Raw genomic sequence first — 12722 nt, 5'->3', positions numbered from 1 at the left:
AAAGTAAAACGTATTTTGCAACAAAACAACTCTTAAGAGTACAATTTATCCAAAAAGTTACTCAAGTAAATGTAACGGAGTAAATGTAACTAGTTACTACCGCCTCTAAGTTAGCTAGCTAGCTTAACTAACTAAATTGACATCTATTTGTCATCTTTTAGCTAAACATTATCTACATTCAACAGCATTACTCAACTTACACGGTATGTTTGGAAAAAACTGTCTAAAGTTTTTAGCCTCTTGGCTGGTTTGCTGAACATACAGAAGCGCTGCCCAGATCTGAATCACACCAAAGATACTCATACAATATTTTCTAAAGCGTCTTGTTTGTTTGCCGCCTGAGCTCTGCCTGCTCATGATGCGTTTAGAGGCGGCTCGGAAAAACGCGTTTCCATGTGTTAAAAATGAATTGAGTGGTTGTAATGGTGGAGGAATAAACCTCATTATTTAAACAAACAAGTTCTACGTAGCCCGTGTGATCAGGGAGGGTTAAATGCTCTAGACCAGGGGTCGGCAACCTTTTTGCCATGTAGTGCCAATTAGAAATTTTCTTGTTAGTTAGTGTGCCATTCAAATAGGTGTTGTTAAAGGTCCCATGGCATGAAATTTTCACTTTCTGAGGTTTTTTAACATTAAAATGAGTTCCTCTGACCTTCTTAAGTCACCCCAGTGGCTAGAAATTTCATAATGTGTAAACCAAACTATGCCCAACATTTGAGAATGGCGCGTCAAAACAGCGCGTTGATAAGCTCTTCCCTTTACTATGTCAGCAAGGGAGATGATCCCCACACCCCCCCTCTGGATTCCCACCCACTGTATGGATTGCCCCGCCCAGTTGTAGTGAGGAGACCATAGAGGACACAACAACATGGCATCACCTAAGCAAGCGAAACATGGAAATTGCGCTGTACATGGATGTGACAACACAGAAAAGAGTCTGTTTTTACTGCCGATGGGAGAGCCCCTGAAGACGCAGTGGCTTAATTTTATTTACTTCAATAATACGCCGTCGAGTCTACCTAAGACGGTGTATGTTTGTCGGAAGCATTTTCCTGAGGAATGTTTCCACAACTTGGGACAGTACAGGGCAGGTTTTGCACATCAACTGTCACTGAAGCCTGGGTCCGTACCAAGCATCCCTGCCGCATCAGCAACAAACACCCAACAAGTAAGTGTATAACTGGTCGCTTTGCCGTGTTTTAAAATCGGTGCGTTAGCCTAGCAATGGCTACATTAGCTGTGCAGCTAACCGCTTCCTGCAGTTAGCCAGGTAATCTGCGCTACAAAACTAAAGAGCATGCAGCATGCTCTGTTAAACTGAGTTTAGTCTGGAAATTGACTGTAACTTATGAGCTTATGTTTGACTATTGCTCCGCAATGCATGTCTTCTGTTGGATAAGCGATATGTTGCTGTAGTTGCTGCTTCTATCCTCTTTGGTTATGGAGTGCGTGTTCAAGCCTAGGGTATTATACGTTCGTAAACTACCACTCCGAACACTCTCACTCTCTGTTCTCTGTGTCACGTTGAGTTTACGAAAGGAGTCCGAGGGAGAACGGGGTTTTGTCTTAGCAGCGTGGCTACAGGCGCTGATAGCAGCGAGTATGTGTGTGCGCAGCTTGGTCAAGCCCCTCCCCCTCCCCCCATGGCCCGCCCCCCATGGCCCGCCCCCACCCTCTACCCTTCCCTGCCTCCTGCTTCTCATTAGCAAAATGACGCACTGGGAAAAGCGCTGAAATGGGGCTTTCTCCCAGGAGGCTATATTTACGTGCCGAGGGTTCATTTCGAGAAAGGCTGCGGATATAACATCCGGAAGCCTCCACGAGCCCATTTAAAGCATCAACAAACCACCATGCCATGGGACCTTTAACTATGTGTAATTAGACACCACACATTTTAGACGGATATGGATATTTAATGCATTGAGCAAATGTAAAACACCATTGCACTTGTTTTATGCCATTAACCTCACACACAAGGTTTAAGAACACCCCCCACACACACACACGCACATTGGATAACAACTTTGCAAGCAGCTTGTACAAATTCACAAAATAACATCCAAAATCTTTCAGTAGGTAACAGGCCCAAGTTATTCACAATAAAGACATAGCAGCCTAATGGAAATGGAACTGATGAATAATAAAACTACAGAAAAAAATTAAATAATGAGTGTCAGAGAACATTGACAAGTAGCCTACATAAAGTGGCTTAACAATAAACTGCAAATTTGAAGTAGCCTTGTTACAAAATAAATGTTTTGCCTATCAGTCAATGTGATCCCTGGCCCTGCTTCCCCTTACTTACCTCCGAGATGTGGGGATGGCAATTGGTCACTTTGAGTTGGACGCTTGCTTCCGAATGGCCCATTGTCAGACGACTTCGGGAGGGGCAAAGTACATTCTTCATGTGCGAAAATATCTGTTCACACAGATATGTTGATCCGAACACTGACAATAAAGCCAGTGCGATATTGCGAAGACAGTTGAACTTTTCGGGTAAAGATGCCCAGCAGGATTCATTGGCTTTAAACAGCAGAGCTCCTCTCTCACAGTCACACCACAATATCTTGCCATCACTGCCAAACGTGCCACATCATTCACATCTACGCTTTTGTCAAGCGCAATGCTAAATACCGCTGCATCTTTTATGCCAGTTGTTTGCTGCACACTTACGTTTTCTGCCATTTCACCAATAGAGTGCTTCGAGGTCAGCGCGAACCCAGCGGTGGCCATATTGGAAGTCAAAGGTCGCTATGTCAGTGCATTGTTGTTGTTCAGCGAAGCAAAAAGGGGTGACAATGCCAAATACGTGTGTCATTGTTGGCTGTAGCCGGGGGGAAAAGGGTGGCAAAAGCTTCTACAGACTCCCTAAAGTCGTGACTAACCAGGGAATTGCAGCACAGGAGAAAAGCGAGCGGAGGAGACGACAGTGGCTGGCTGCCATTAACCAATCAAATTTAGGACAACTGGACTGTATCCGGATTTGTTCTGATCACTTTGTGACAGGTAGGTTAAATTGTCTTGAATTTCATAGTTACTAAAATAAACGTGATACAAACTATTATCTTTTCTATGCACTTTCAGCAATGATTAATGGATATATTTGTCACATTAGGTAGCTTATGTCTACTGCAGTGCATTGTTGCATCAAATGGCATTTAAGATCTAGGCCTAGTAATGTTTATGTACACATGCTTTAGTTCACAAAATGGACTTGGGTGAAACACTAGATAGTTCACAAGATCGATGTATGTCACATGCGGCAACAAGCTGGGGTCAGCTTTCCATTCCTTCTCACTAACAGTGTATGGATCTACATTCCCAATGAAATGTACCTTCTCAGCATAACGCTCCCGTGCCTGCTTATCCAAACTTGCACAGTAGTGCTCCATCACTTCAGATGTCTAAATTCTTAAAAAATCCAAGCTTCTAAGCCCTCTAATGCGGAAACGAATCGGTGAATGTGTACTCTATGATGTGTACTCTATGAGCGCTCTGGAGCGAGTGACTTCCAAGATGGCCGCGCAGATCACAGTGTTACTATTTTTAGCATCATCTCGGAGCACTCTATTCGTCGCTTAACAGTTCTGGCTGATACAGGCATGTCTTTTATTCTTGATTTTATTGTCTCTTTATTTGGCAGCCCCTCAAAAAGACTATCCGAGCCGGAGAGAAAGGCCTCCTTAATGTATTCACCGTCTGTGAATGGCTTTCCATGTTTAGCTATGCAGTGAGGAATTATATAGCTAGCTTCAGTGGCATTGTTTTTAGCTGAGGTAAAGACTGTTAAAGTGTGGGCTTGCTTCCCATACACTGCGCGTGAGATTGATTCGTCCCTATCTGCCTGATCTTTGAAAGTCTTTTTGTGCTTTGCCTCGAAATGACGTTTAACACTGGATGCTCGACACACAACACTTTCAAAACACAACGTGCACACAGCACGGTCCCTCTGAGAAACAAACCCATATTCTTTGGTCCACGAGGAGAGGAAAGCCCGAACTGTCGGCTTCTTTGCCATCTTAGCGCAACTGCTGCATCAAGTGGGCCCATCTCGTGAGAAATATGGGGGGCGCTATATTGTTGTGTAGTCATGCTAAAAGAGCAGGCTCGCCATGCAACAGCCAATGACTGTTCAAGATGACGTTTTTAATGTGTTGAATAATTAGGTTTGTGTATCATCGTCAATGTGCCACTGGAAATTCCTCGGCGTGCCAGTTGTGGCACGCGTGCCTAGGGTTGCCGACCCCTGCTCTAGACTTTCATTCGTCCAATACAATTTTCAAAGTGAACTGGATTAAAGATTATATAAAAAACAAAAACAAGTTATGGTACCTTTTACCAAATCTTATTTTCCAGAAAGTCAGTGGCATAGAACTTTTGCTTCGTTGCAATTTTCAGGTTGATAAACTCCCTATTAAGTTATCTAACTTTCATAAACAGGCTTTCCTTTGTTGGCTTCTGACTTACAAACATAATTTTTCACCACACAAACATTTAATTTGGAATAATAAACTTATCACTTTTAAAAACAAATCTATGTACTTTAAAAAGTGGGTCTCCAATAACATTTTATTTATTTCTCAATTGATTAATAACGAAGGCCAATTTCTTACATATATTGAGTTCTTAAACAAATTTGCCATCCCAATACAACCTAGAGAATACAGTATTGTGTTTGCTGCACTTCCTGACGGTTTTCTTAGAATACTAGGCCCTCAAGCTCCCTGCGAGCAGTCTACTCTACAGACTGAGATATCGTCTATAATGGTGTTAGCATAAAAAATACAAAATGCAATAATAGATGGTTAAGACGAATAGTGCAGCTACCTGCTATTCGGAATCCATTGGGACAGGGTCTGGTGTTGTGTCAATGATTTTATATTAAATAACAGAGTAAAAGAAATCTCATCTCATTCTCATCTCTAGCCGCTTTCTCCTTCTACAGGGTCGCAGGCAAGCTGGAGCCTATCCCAGCTGACTATGGGCGAAGGGCGAGGTACACCCTGGACAAGTCGCCAGGTCATCACAGGGCTGACACATAGACACAGACAACCATTCACACTCACATTCACACCTACGGTCAATTTAGAGTCACCAGTTAACCTAACCTGCATGTCTTTGGACTGTGGGGGAAACCGGAGCACCCGGAGGAAACCCACGCAGACACGGGGAGAACATGCAAACTCCGCACAGAAAGGCCCTCGCCGGCCCCGGGGCTCGAACCCAGGACCTTCTTGCTGTGAGGCGACAGCGCTAACCACTACACCACCGTGCCACCCCAGTAAAAGAAATATACTATAAAATAATACACACGTTCTATCCTACCAACTCTTTGTTAAAAAAAATTTAGAGATACTTCAGACTCCTGTGTTTTCTGTGAGAATATGACTGAAGCTATTTCCCATTTATTTTACGAATGCATTTATACAAGGTACTTCTGGACTGAAGTAGAGAACATGTGTGGTGTGTTATGGTCCTGCAGTGTTAATCAAAAAGATGTTTTTTTTTTTTTTTTTGAGAAAGGAGCCTTTTGTAAAAATCACATTTTCACCATAAATCTTCTTATCCTGTTAGGAAAATTCCACATCCACAAATGTAAGTGGGGGGAGGGAAACCCTCAATCAATGCTTTTAAAAATGAAATCAAGTCCTATTTGAACACTTTAATGGGACTATACAGCCAGAAAGCAGACAGGACTCTCTGCGTGCTTGCAGATTTGCATTCCTCTTTGTGATTTATTTTTTGTATTTTTGTACCCCATGTATGTTGATGTATGTATTATGATTTTTGACTTGATCTAAAAAAAAAAAAAAGACTGGTTGTAATGGCTGTAAAAAAGTGCGCAGGACAGAAGATACAAAAACGGGAAGTGCGGCGTCCGCTACGCCCATGCGTAAATAACAGCGCGACGGAGTAGTGTCCCAAAGCGCTTTTCATTTTACCAATGAGCTCACTATATAGTCCTCTATATAGAATTAGCCTAGATAGTGAGTAGGGAGTAGTGAATGAGTGAGCGATTTCGGACACAGCTTTGAGTCCGAATGGACTACGTAAATAAAGCGCCATTATTCACTGAGCAAGAAGGCCCCCAAATCTGGTGCCCCAAACTTCGCCTGCTCAAATTCATTCAGAAATCAAATACGGAATACTAATTCTCTCACACAAATGTTTACAGTACAAAATATATTCCTACATTTTAAAAGCGCAAGTTTATCGTATATATTAATTTTTATTTTTTAATTTTTACAAAGTCTCTACCTACCTATTTACGCGACTCGGTACTGCCAGGACCCCAACGCAAAGACGAACAGAAATGGACACGAAGAATCATGAGCGATCCAGGTCTCGGTCCTATTCTAGGGAGAGAAATAAGAGCAGGGCAGTCAGATCACGATCTCCGGAGGATAGACAAGAAAGAAACAGATATGTAGAAAGTTCTCGAAGAAGAGCTCGGTCAGAGAGCAGCGGGTCGAGAAGCAGCAGCGCTTCCCGAGAGCGAAGACACAGAGCAGCTGGTCGCTCGAGTGATTCAGACAGCGACAACCGGGCGAGGAGACACCGCTCGCGTGGAGGATCGAGAGACAAGTACGTGATAACATTGAACATATTCATGAAATGGATGTGTTTAGCCGTTTCCCCCCGCACTGATTGAATCTAGAGCTGGGGCCCTGGTGCTTGCTAGCTTGGTGTTCTGATTAGCTGATCATTGTAAACACGCTAGAGTGGCGGCTACAATTATCGACACCTTAGCGATCTTTTGGCTGTTGCAAAAGTAGAAGAGATTTTCAATACGTAAATTGTGCCTGAATAATTACTCAAACTTCCACTGGAAAAAAAAAAAAGAGCTGATACTCGATTACTTAGCCTATCAGATCACGTGACACCATTCCACAATTCAAGTCAACTTTATTGTCAAATATGCTATACGTGCTCGACATGCAGCACAGATGAAATATCAGTCCTCTCTGACCCACGGTGCAAACAGGCAATGCAATAAATAAAAATAGAATAATTGAAAAAACAAACAAACAATATAAACAGTATAAACACTCTAGATAAGAACTAGACATAGACTAAACACTCAGACAAACAATATAAACAGTATAAATAAACAGTATAAACACTAGATAAGAACTAGACACAGACTAAACACTCAGACAATACAAACAGTGTAAACACTCTAGATAAGAACGAGACATAGAATAAACACTCAGACAAACAATATCTCATCTCATCTCATCTCATTATCTCTAGCCGCTTTATCCTGTTCTACAGGGTCGCAGGCAAGCTGGAGCCTATCCCAGCTGACTATGGGTGAAAGGCGGGGTACACCCTGGACAAGTCGCCAGGTCATCACAGGGCTGACACATAGACACAGACAACCATTCACACTCACATTCACACCTACGGTCAATTTAGAGTCACCAGTTAACCTAACCTGCATGTCTTTGGACTGTGGGGGAAACCGGAGCACCCGGAGGAAACCCACGCCGACACGGGGAGAACATGCAAACTCCGCACAGAAAGGCCCTCGCCGGCCACGGGGCTCGAACCCGGACCTTCTTGCTGTGAGGCGACAGCGCTAACCACTACACCACTGTGCCGCCCACAAACAGTATAAATAAACAGTATAAACACTAGATAAGAACTAGACACAGACTAAACTCTCAGACAATATAAACAGTGTAAACACTCGATAAGAACTAGTTTATTATTGACATCCAGATGATTTATTTATAAAAAAAAACCCGGTGTGTGGTATAAAGTTAACAAAACAGTTTTTGTTTAAAATTTGACATAGACTTATATTTAGTCCAAAATATCTTAAATATAATCGATGTCGGTGCTTACATAAATGAGGAAGTAATTCTAATGTTTGTAAACAAATGAACTGATATGGATTGCTCCATCGAGACTTACAGTGGCATGCAAAAGTTTGGGCACCCTTACTGAAAATGTCTGTTACTATGAATAGTTAAGTGAGCAGAGGATGAACTGATCACCAAAAGGCATAAAGGTAAAGACGACACATTTTCAGCGTTTTCTGCAAGATTTGTGTATTATTTTTCTTTTGTACAATTGGAGAGTGAAAAATGAAAAGGAACACCATGCGAAAGTTTGGGTGCCCCAATACATTTGAATTCTCAGGCAGCGGTCTCAAAAGTAGCCGGTCACCGGCGGCAAATCGCCGTCTGTGGCTTGTTATGCTGCCGGCTATTGTCAGTCGAGTCACAAAATTTAATATTAAATATTTCTGATGGCAAAAAAAGTTGTGAACATAAATTACATCCACTATGTCATGTATGTCCGTTGCCGTGTTTAGTTTACATCCTCGACATGAGTGCAGCCATTACTGCCTGTGTTGCCAGATTGGGCGGTTTTAAGTGCATTTTGGCGGGTTTTGAACATATTTTGGGCTGTAAAACGTCAGCAGTATCTGGCAACATATTTTTTTACTTAATACAAGAAATTAATGAATGCCAACATTTTTGCCAAAATGGTATTTTATATTCCATTGTTTAGGCAGCTTCAGCATCATACTGTGAGATTCTGTTCTAATTGTTTTTTTTCTTCTATGAAGCCTGAGCCATTTATTTTATTAGTTTATAATTATTGTTTAATTTAGTCTTCAGGAGAGACTGCCTGCACACAGCACTAGTATTAATATTTTTTTTTCTTACATGAAAGCTGAGGCATTTATATTATATTTTAAGGTAACTTCATGTTGTGCTGTGAGGTTCTCTGCACTTTAACTTTTGAACCAACAGGTGCATTTGGATAAGTAAAGCCTATTTTTCTGCATTTTTGTAGTCCTGGTAATCTTTTATATTGGTAAAGTTGTTTATAGGACCATTTCTCAGTGTCTGTTTTTTTAATCAATAGTTTTTCAGTAATAACTTAATATTTAACATATCACTCAATTTTAAACCCCCTCCCCAATGGGCTGCCCCCATAGTCTCCAAAATTTCTGTGGGAAACACTGGCGTGCGCAACAACGCTAATCAAGCTTAAAAGGATAGTTCGGGATTTTTGACATGAATCTGTATGGCATCCCCATCAATAGTGTCGTGCAAACACACTGACTTACCCCTGACAGCATCCTGTGAGTCCAGTTCTTGTCCAGTTTTGGTCCAGACGAAAGTAGTCCGGCAAGTTTGTTGGGGTCACGAAAGTAAAACGTTTTTCTTCTCAAAACAGTATGTGTTCAAAAGAGTGATATATTTGCATCACAAAACCGTTGCCAAATAAAAAGTCAGACCTCGAAATCGCTTGGCACTATTTTCTCTCCCTTCTTATCACTGCGCGCTGCCGCCAGGTGACAGCCACGGCTGTTTCATTCATTGTTTTAGTGATGGGAATTTCGGCTCTTTTGGCTCTTCTTACTATAAGGAGCCGGCTCTTTCGGCTCCCGAACGGCCCCTGAGATTTTATTTTTGATTTAATTGCTGCAATTAACTAGTTAATTAATTACATTATTATTTATATTTTATCAATAGGATGTTTTCCATTTTATTTTTTAGTTTTTGTAGCCATTGTAAAGCTTTGTAAAGTATAGCAGTGTAACAATTTTCTAGCTATAGAAATAAAACTTACTTACCAATTAATAAATTATTTTCTCACAAACATAATGCAAAACTGTGTTATATTACCAATATAAAATACACAGAAGACATCAACTGTTTATCCTTTATGGCTTTATTTCACACTCGACCTTGAACAAAATGCCACAAAATAAATTATGAAGTATAAATCAGGCCTAAGAAACCATGAAGAAAAGTTGGAAATTATTTTAACAAACACAGAACAATGTGCAACAAAATATGTGGCACCTTGAGCGCATGTAAAAAGAGAAAAAAGTGCCGCACTCTGCTCCACCAGTAATGAGAAGCCGCTGGAACAGCAAATATGCTCCTGTTATAATGACTGCTGTCTCGTTGTATACCGCAGATTAATCTGGCCATGCCAAGGCGGTTGCCGACCGAACCTGTCAATTTATGAGCGACAATTTATATCATGAGCTTTAGGAATTCACGGCAACAAAACAATGATCATGGTTGTCAAATAGACAATCATCCTTCAGCTGAGCTGAACTCTCTCTCTCTCTCTCTCTCTCTCTCTCTCTCTCTCTCTCTCTCTGAGGCACCTAAGGACAAAAAACTAATTCGGCTCCCCAACTCTGCTCCCACCGAAGAGCCGGCTCCCGTAGTTCACTTCAAAGAGCCGGCTCTTTGAACCGGATCGTTCGCGACCGACACATCACTACATTGTTTACTGCTAGCAAAGTTAGCGACAACATGTCTGACTACGACGGTGAAATGTGTGCGGAGATTCAGCCACATCTTTGTTGCTACAGCCTGGATAGTCGCAAGTGCGCACCATTTTCACAAATATATTATTGTATAGGTTATAGAAGGTGATAAATTTGTCGCTGTTCTTGCTCTCAAATTAGCTTGTTAGTGCCGCTGATCTGAACTCCTAATCACTGCCAAACAATGGGAAAGGTGTTGATTCCTGCGCAGATGTCAACATGACAGCGCGCAGTGATACCGAGGGAGAGAAAATAGTGCCAAGCGATTTCGAGGTCTGACTTTTTATTTGGCAACGGTTTTGTGATGCAAATATATCACTCTTTTGAACACATACTGTTTTGAGACGAAAAACGTTTTACTTTCGTGACCCCAACAAACTTGCCGGACTACTTTCGTCTGGACCAAAACTGGACAAGAACTGGACTCACAGGATGCTGTCAGGGGTAAGTCAGTGTGTTTGCACGACACTATTGATGGGGATGCCATACAGATTCATGTCAAAAATCCCAAACTATCCCTTTAAGCTAGACGACCCACCTCAAATACCTGTCCCGGGTCAATGTTATCCCAATTTTAGATGACCTGTTCCAAACTATCCCGCCCCATGAAAAATTCGTACTTGCATCTCTCTATCTCTCTTTTATATATATATATATATATATATATATATATATATATATATATATATATATATATAATATAATCCCTGCACGCTTTGCGTGGATTATGTCTGCCGCTGGCAGACATTTTACCATTTTGCACCCTGCTGTAAATTATTTGTACCCTGCTACTCTCCCAAACTTGGAAGCCCCTGCTGAGGTAACTTTTTTACAAAGGTTCCAGACCTTAATTAGCTTATTGAGCTGTGGCTTGTTCAAATTCTTCGTTAGGAAAGGTCAGATGATGCAGATTTCAAAGCTGTATAAATTCTCTGACTCCTCAGACTTGTCCCTAAAATCAACAGCCATGGGCTCCTCTAAGCAACTCCCTCGCATTCTGAATAATAAAATAATTGATGCTCACAAAGCAGGAGAAGGCTACAAGAACGTAGTAAAGTGTTTTCAGGTAGCCGTTTCCTCAGGTTGTAATGTTATTAAGAAATGGCAGTTAACAGAAACAGTGGAGATCAAGGTGAGGTCTGGAAGATGAAGAAAACTTTCTGAAAGAACTGCTCGTTGGATTGTCAAGTTTATTTGTATAGCACTTTTAACAATAAATATTGTCGCAAAGCAGCTTTACAGAATTTGAACGACTTAAAACATGAGCTAATTTTATCCCTAATCTGTCCCCAATGAGCAAGCCTGTGGCAACGGTGGCAAGGAAAAACTCCCTCAGACGACATGAGGAAGAAATCTCGAGAGGAACCAGACTCAAAAAGGAACTCATCCTCATTTGGGCAACAACAGACAACATGACTATAACATTAACAGTCCTAACATAAAGTCAGCTTCGTTGATGCTATAAACCCCCCACTGACGGAAACCCGAGCGCAAAACCGTTCACGACAACTGCAGTCCTAAAGTTTACTAGAAAGGCAAATAAAAACCCCTGGTTGACTGCAAAAGCCCTTCAGAAAGATTTAGCAGACCCTGGAGTGGTGGTGCACTGTTCTACTATGCAGTGACACCTAAACAAATATGACCTTCATGGATGAGTCATCAGAAGAAAACCTTTCCTGCGTCCTAGCCACAAAATTCAGCGTCTGAAGTTTGCAAATGAACATCTAAATAAGCCTGATGCATTTTGGAAACAAGTCCTGTGGACTGATGAAATCAAAATAGAACTTTTTGGCCACAATGTGCAAAGGTATGTTTGGAGAAAAAAGGGTGCCAAATTCCAGGAAAAGAACACCTCTCCAACTCTGAAGCATGGGTGTGGATCGATCATGTTTTGGGGTTGTGTTGCAGCCAGTGGCACAGGGCACATTTCATTGGTCGAGGGAAGCATGGATTCGACTAAATACCAGCAAATTCTGGAAGCAAACATCACACCATCTGTAAAAAAAAAAAGTTGAAGTTAAAAAGAAGATGGGTCCTACAGTAAGACGATGATCCAAAACACACCTCAAACTCTACAATGGAAAACCTCAAGAGGCACAAGCTGAAGGTTTTGCCCTGGCCCTCACAGTCCCCTGACCTAAACATCATTGAAAATCTGTGGATAGATCTCAAAAGAGCAGTGCATGCAAGACAGCCCAAGAAACTTGTAGAACTGGAAGCCTTTAGCAAGGATGAATGTGTGAAAATCCCCCAGGTAAGAACTGAAAGATTATTAGCTGGCTACAAGAAGTGTTTACAAGCTGTTATACTTGCCAAAGGGGGTGTTGCTAGGTACTAACCATGCAGGGTGCCCAAACTTTTGCTTTGGGCCCTTTTCCTTTTTTGTCATTTTGAAAATGTAAAAGATGAAAAT

The 12722-nt window shown here is 41.5% G+C and overlaps 1 protein-coding gene across 1 annotated transcript in view; it reads left to right on the top strand.

Annotated features, from left to right (window-relative positions):
* The first annotated feature begins 6288 nt into the window (after positions 1-6288).
* cactin overlaps positions 6289-12722 on the top strand; it is a 35432-nt gene continuing 28998 nt past the window's right edge. The window contains exon 1 of the mRNA XM_060906158.1: positions 6289-6585. Coding sequence (XP_060762141.1) covers positions 6314-6585 — 272 coding nt within the window. The 5' untranslated portion in view covers positions 6289-6313. The remainder of the gene's footprint in view (positions 6586-12722) is intronic.

This window comes from Neoarius graeffei, chromosome 23 (assembly GCF_027579695.1).
Source record: "Neoarius graeffei isolate fNeoGra1 chromosome 23, fNeoGra1.pri, whole genome shotgun sequence".
Lineage (NCBI taxonomy): Eukaryota > Metazoa > Chordata > Actinopteri > Siluriformes > Ariidae > Neoarius > Neoarius graeffei.
Note: the sequence above shows the minus strand (reverse complement) of the source record. Positions and strands in the feature narration are given on the sequence as shown.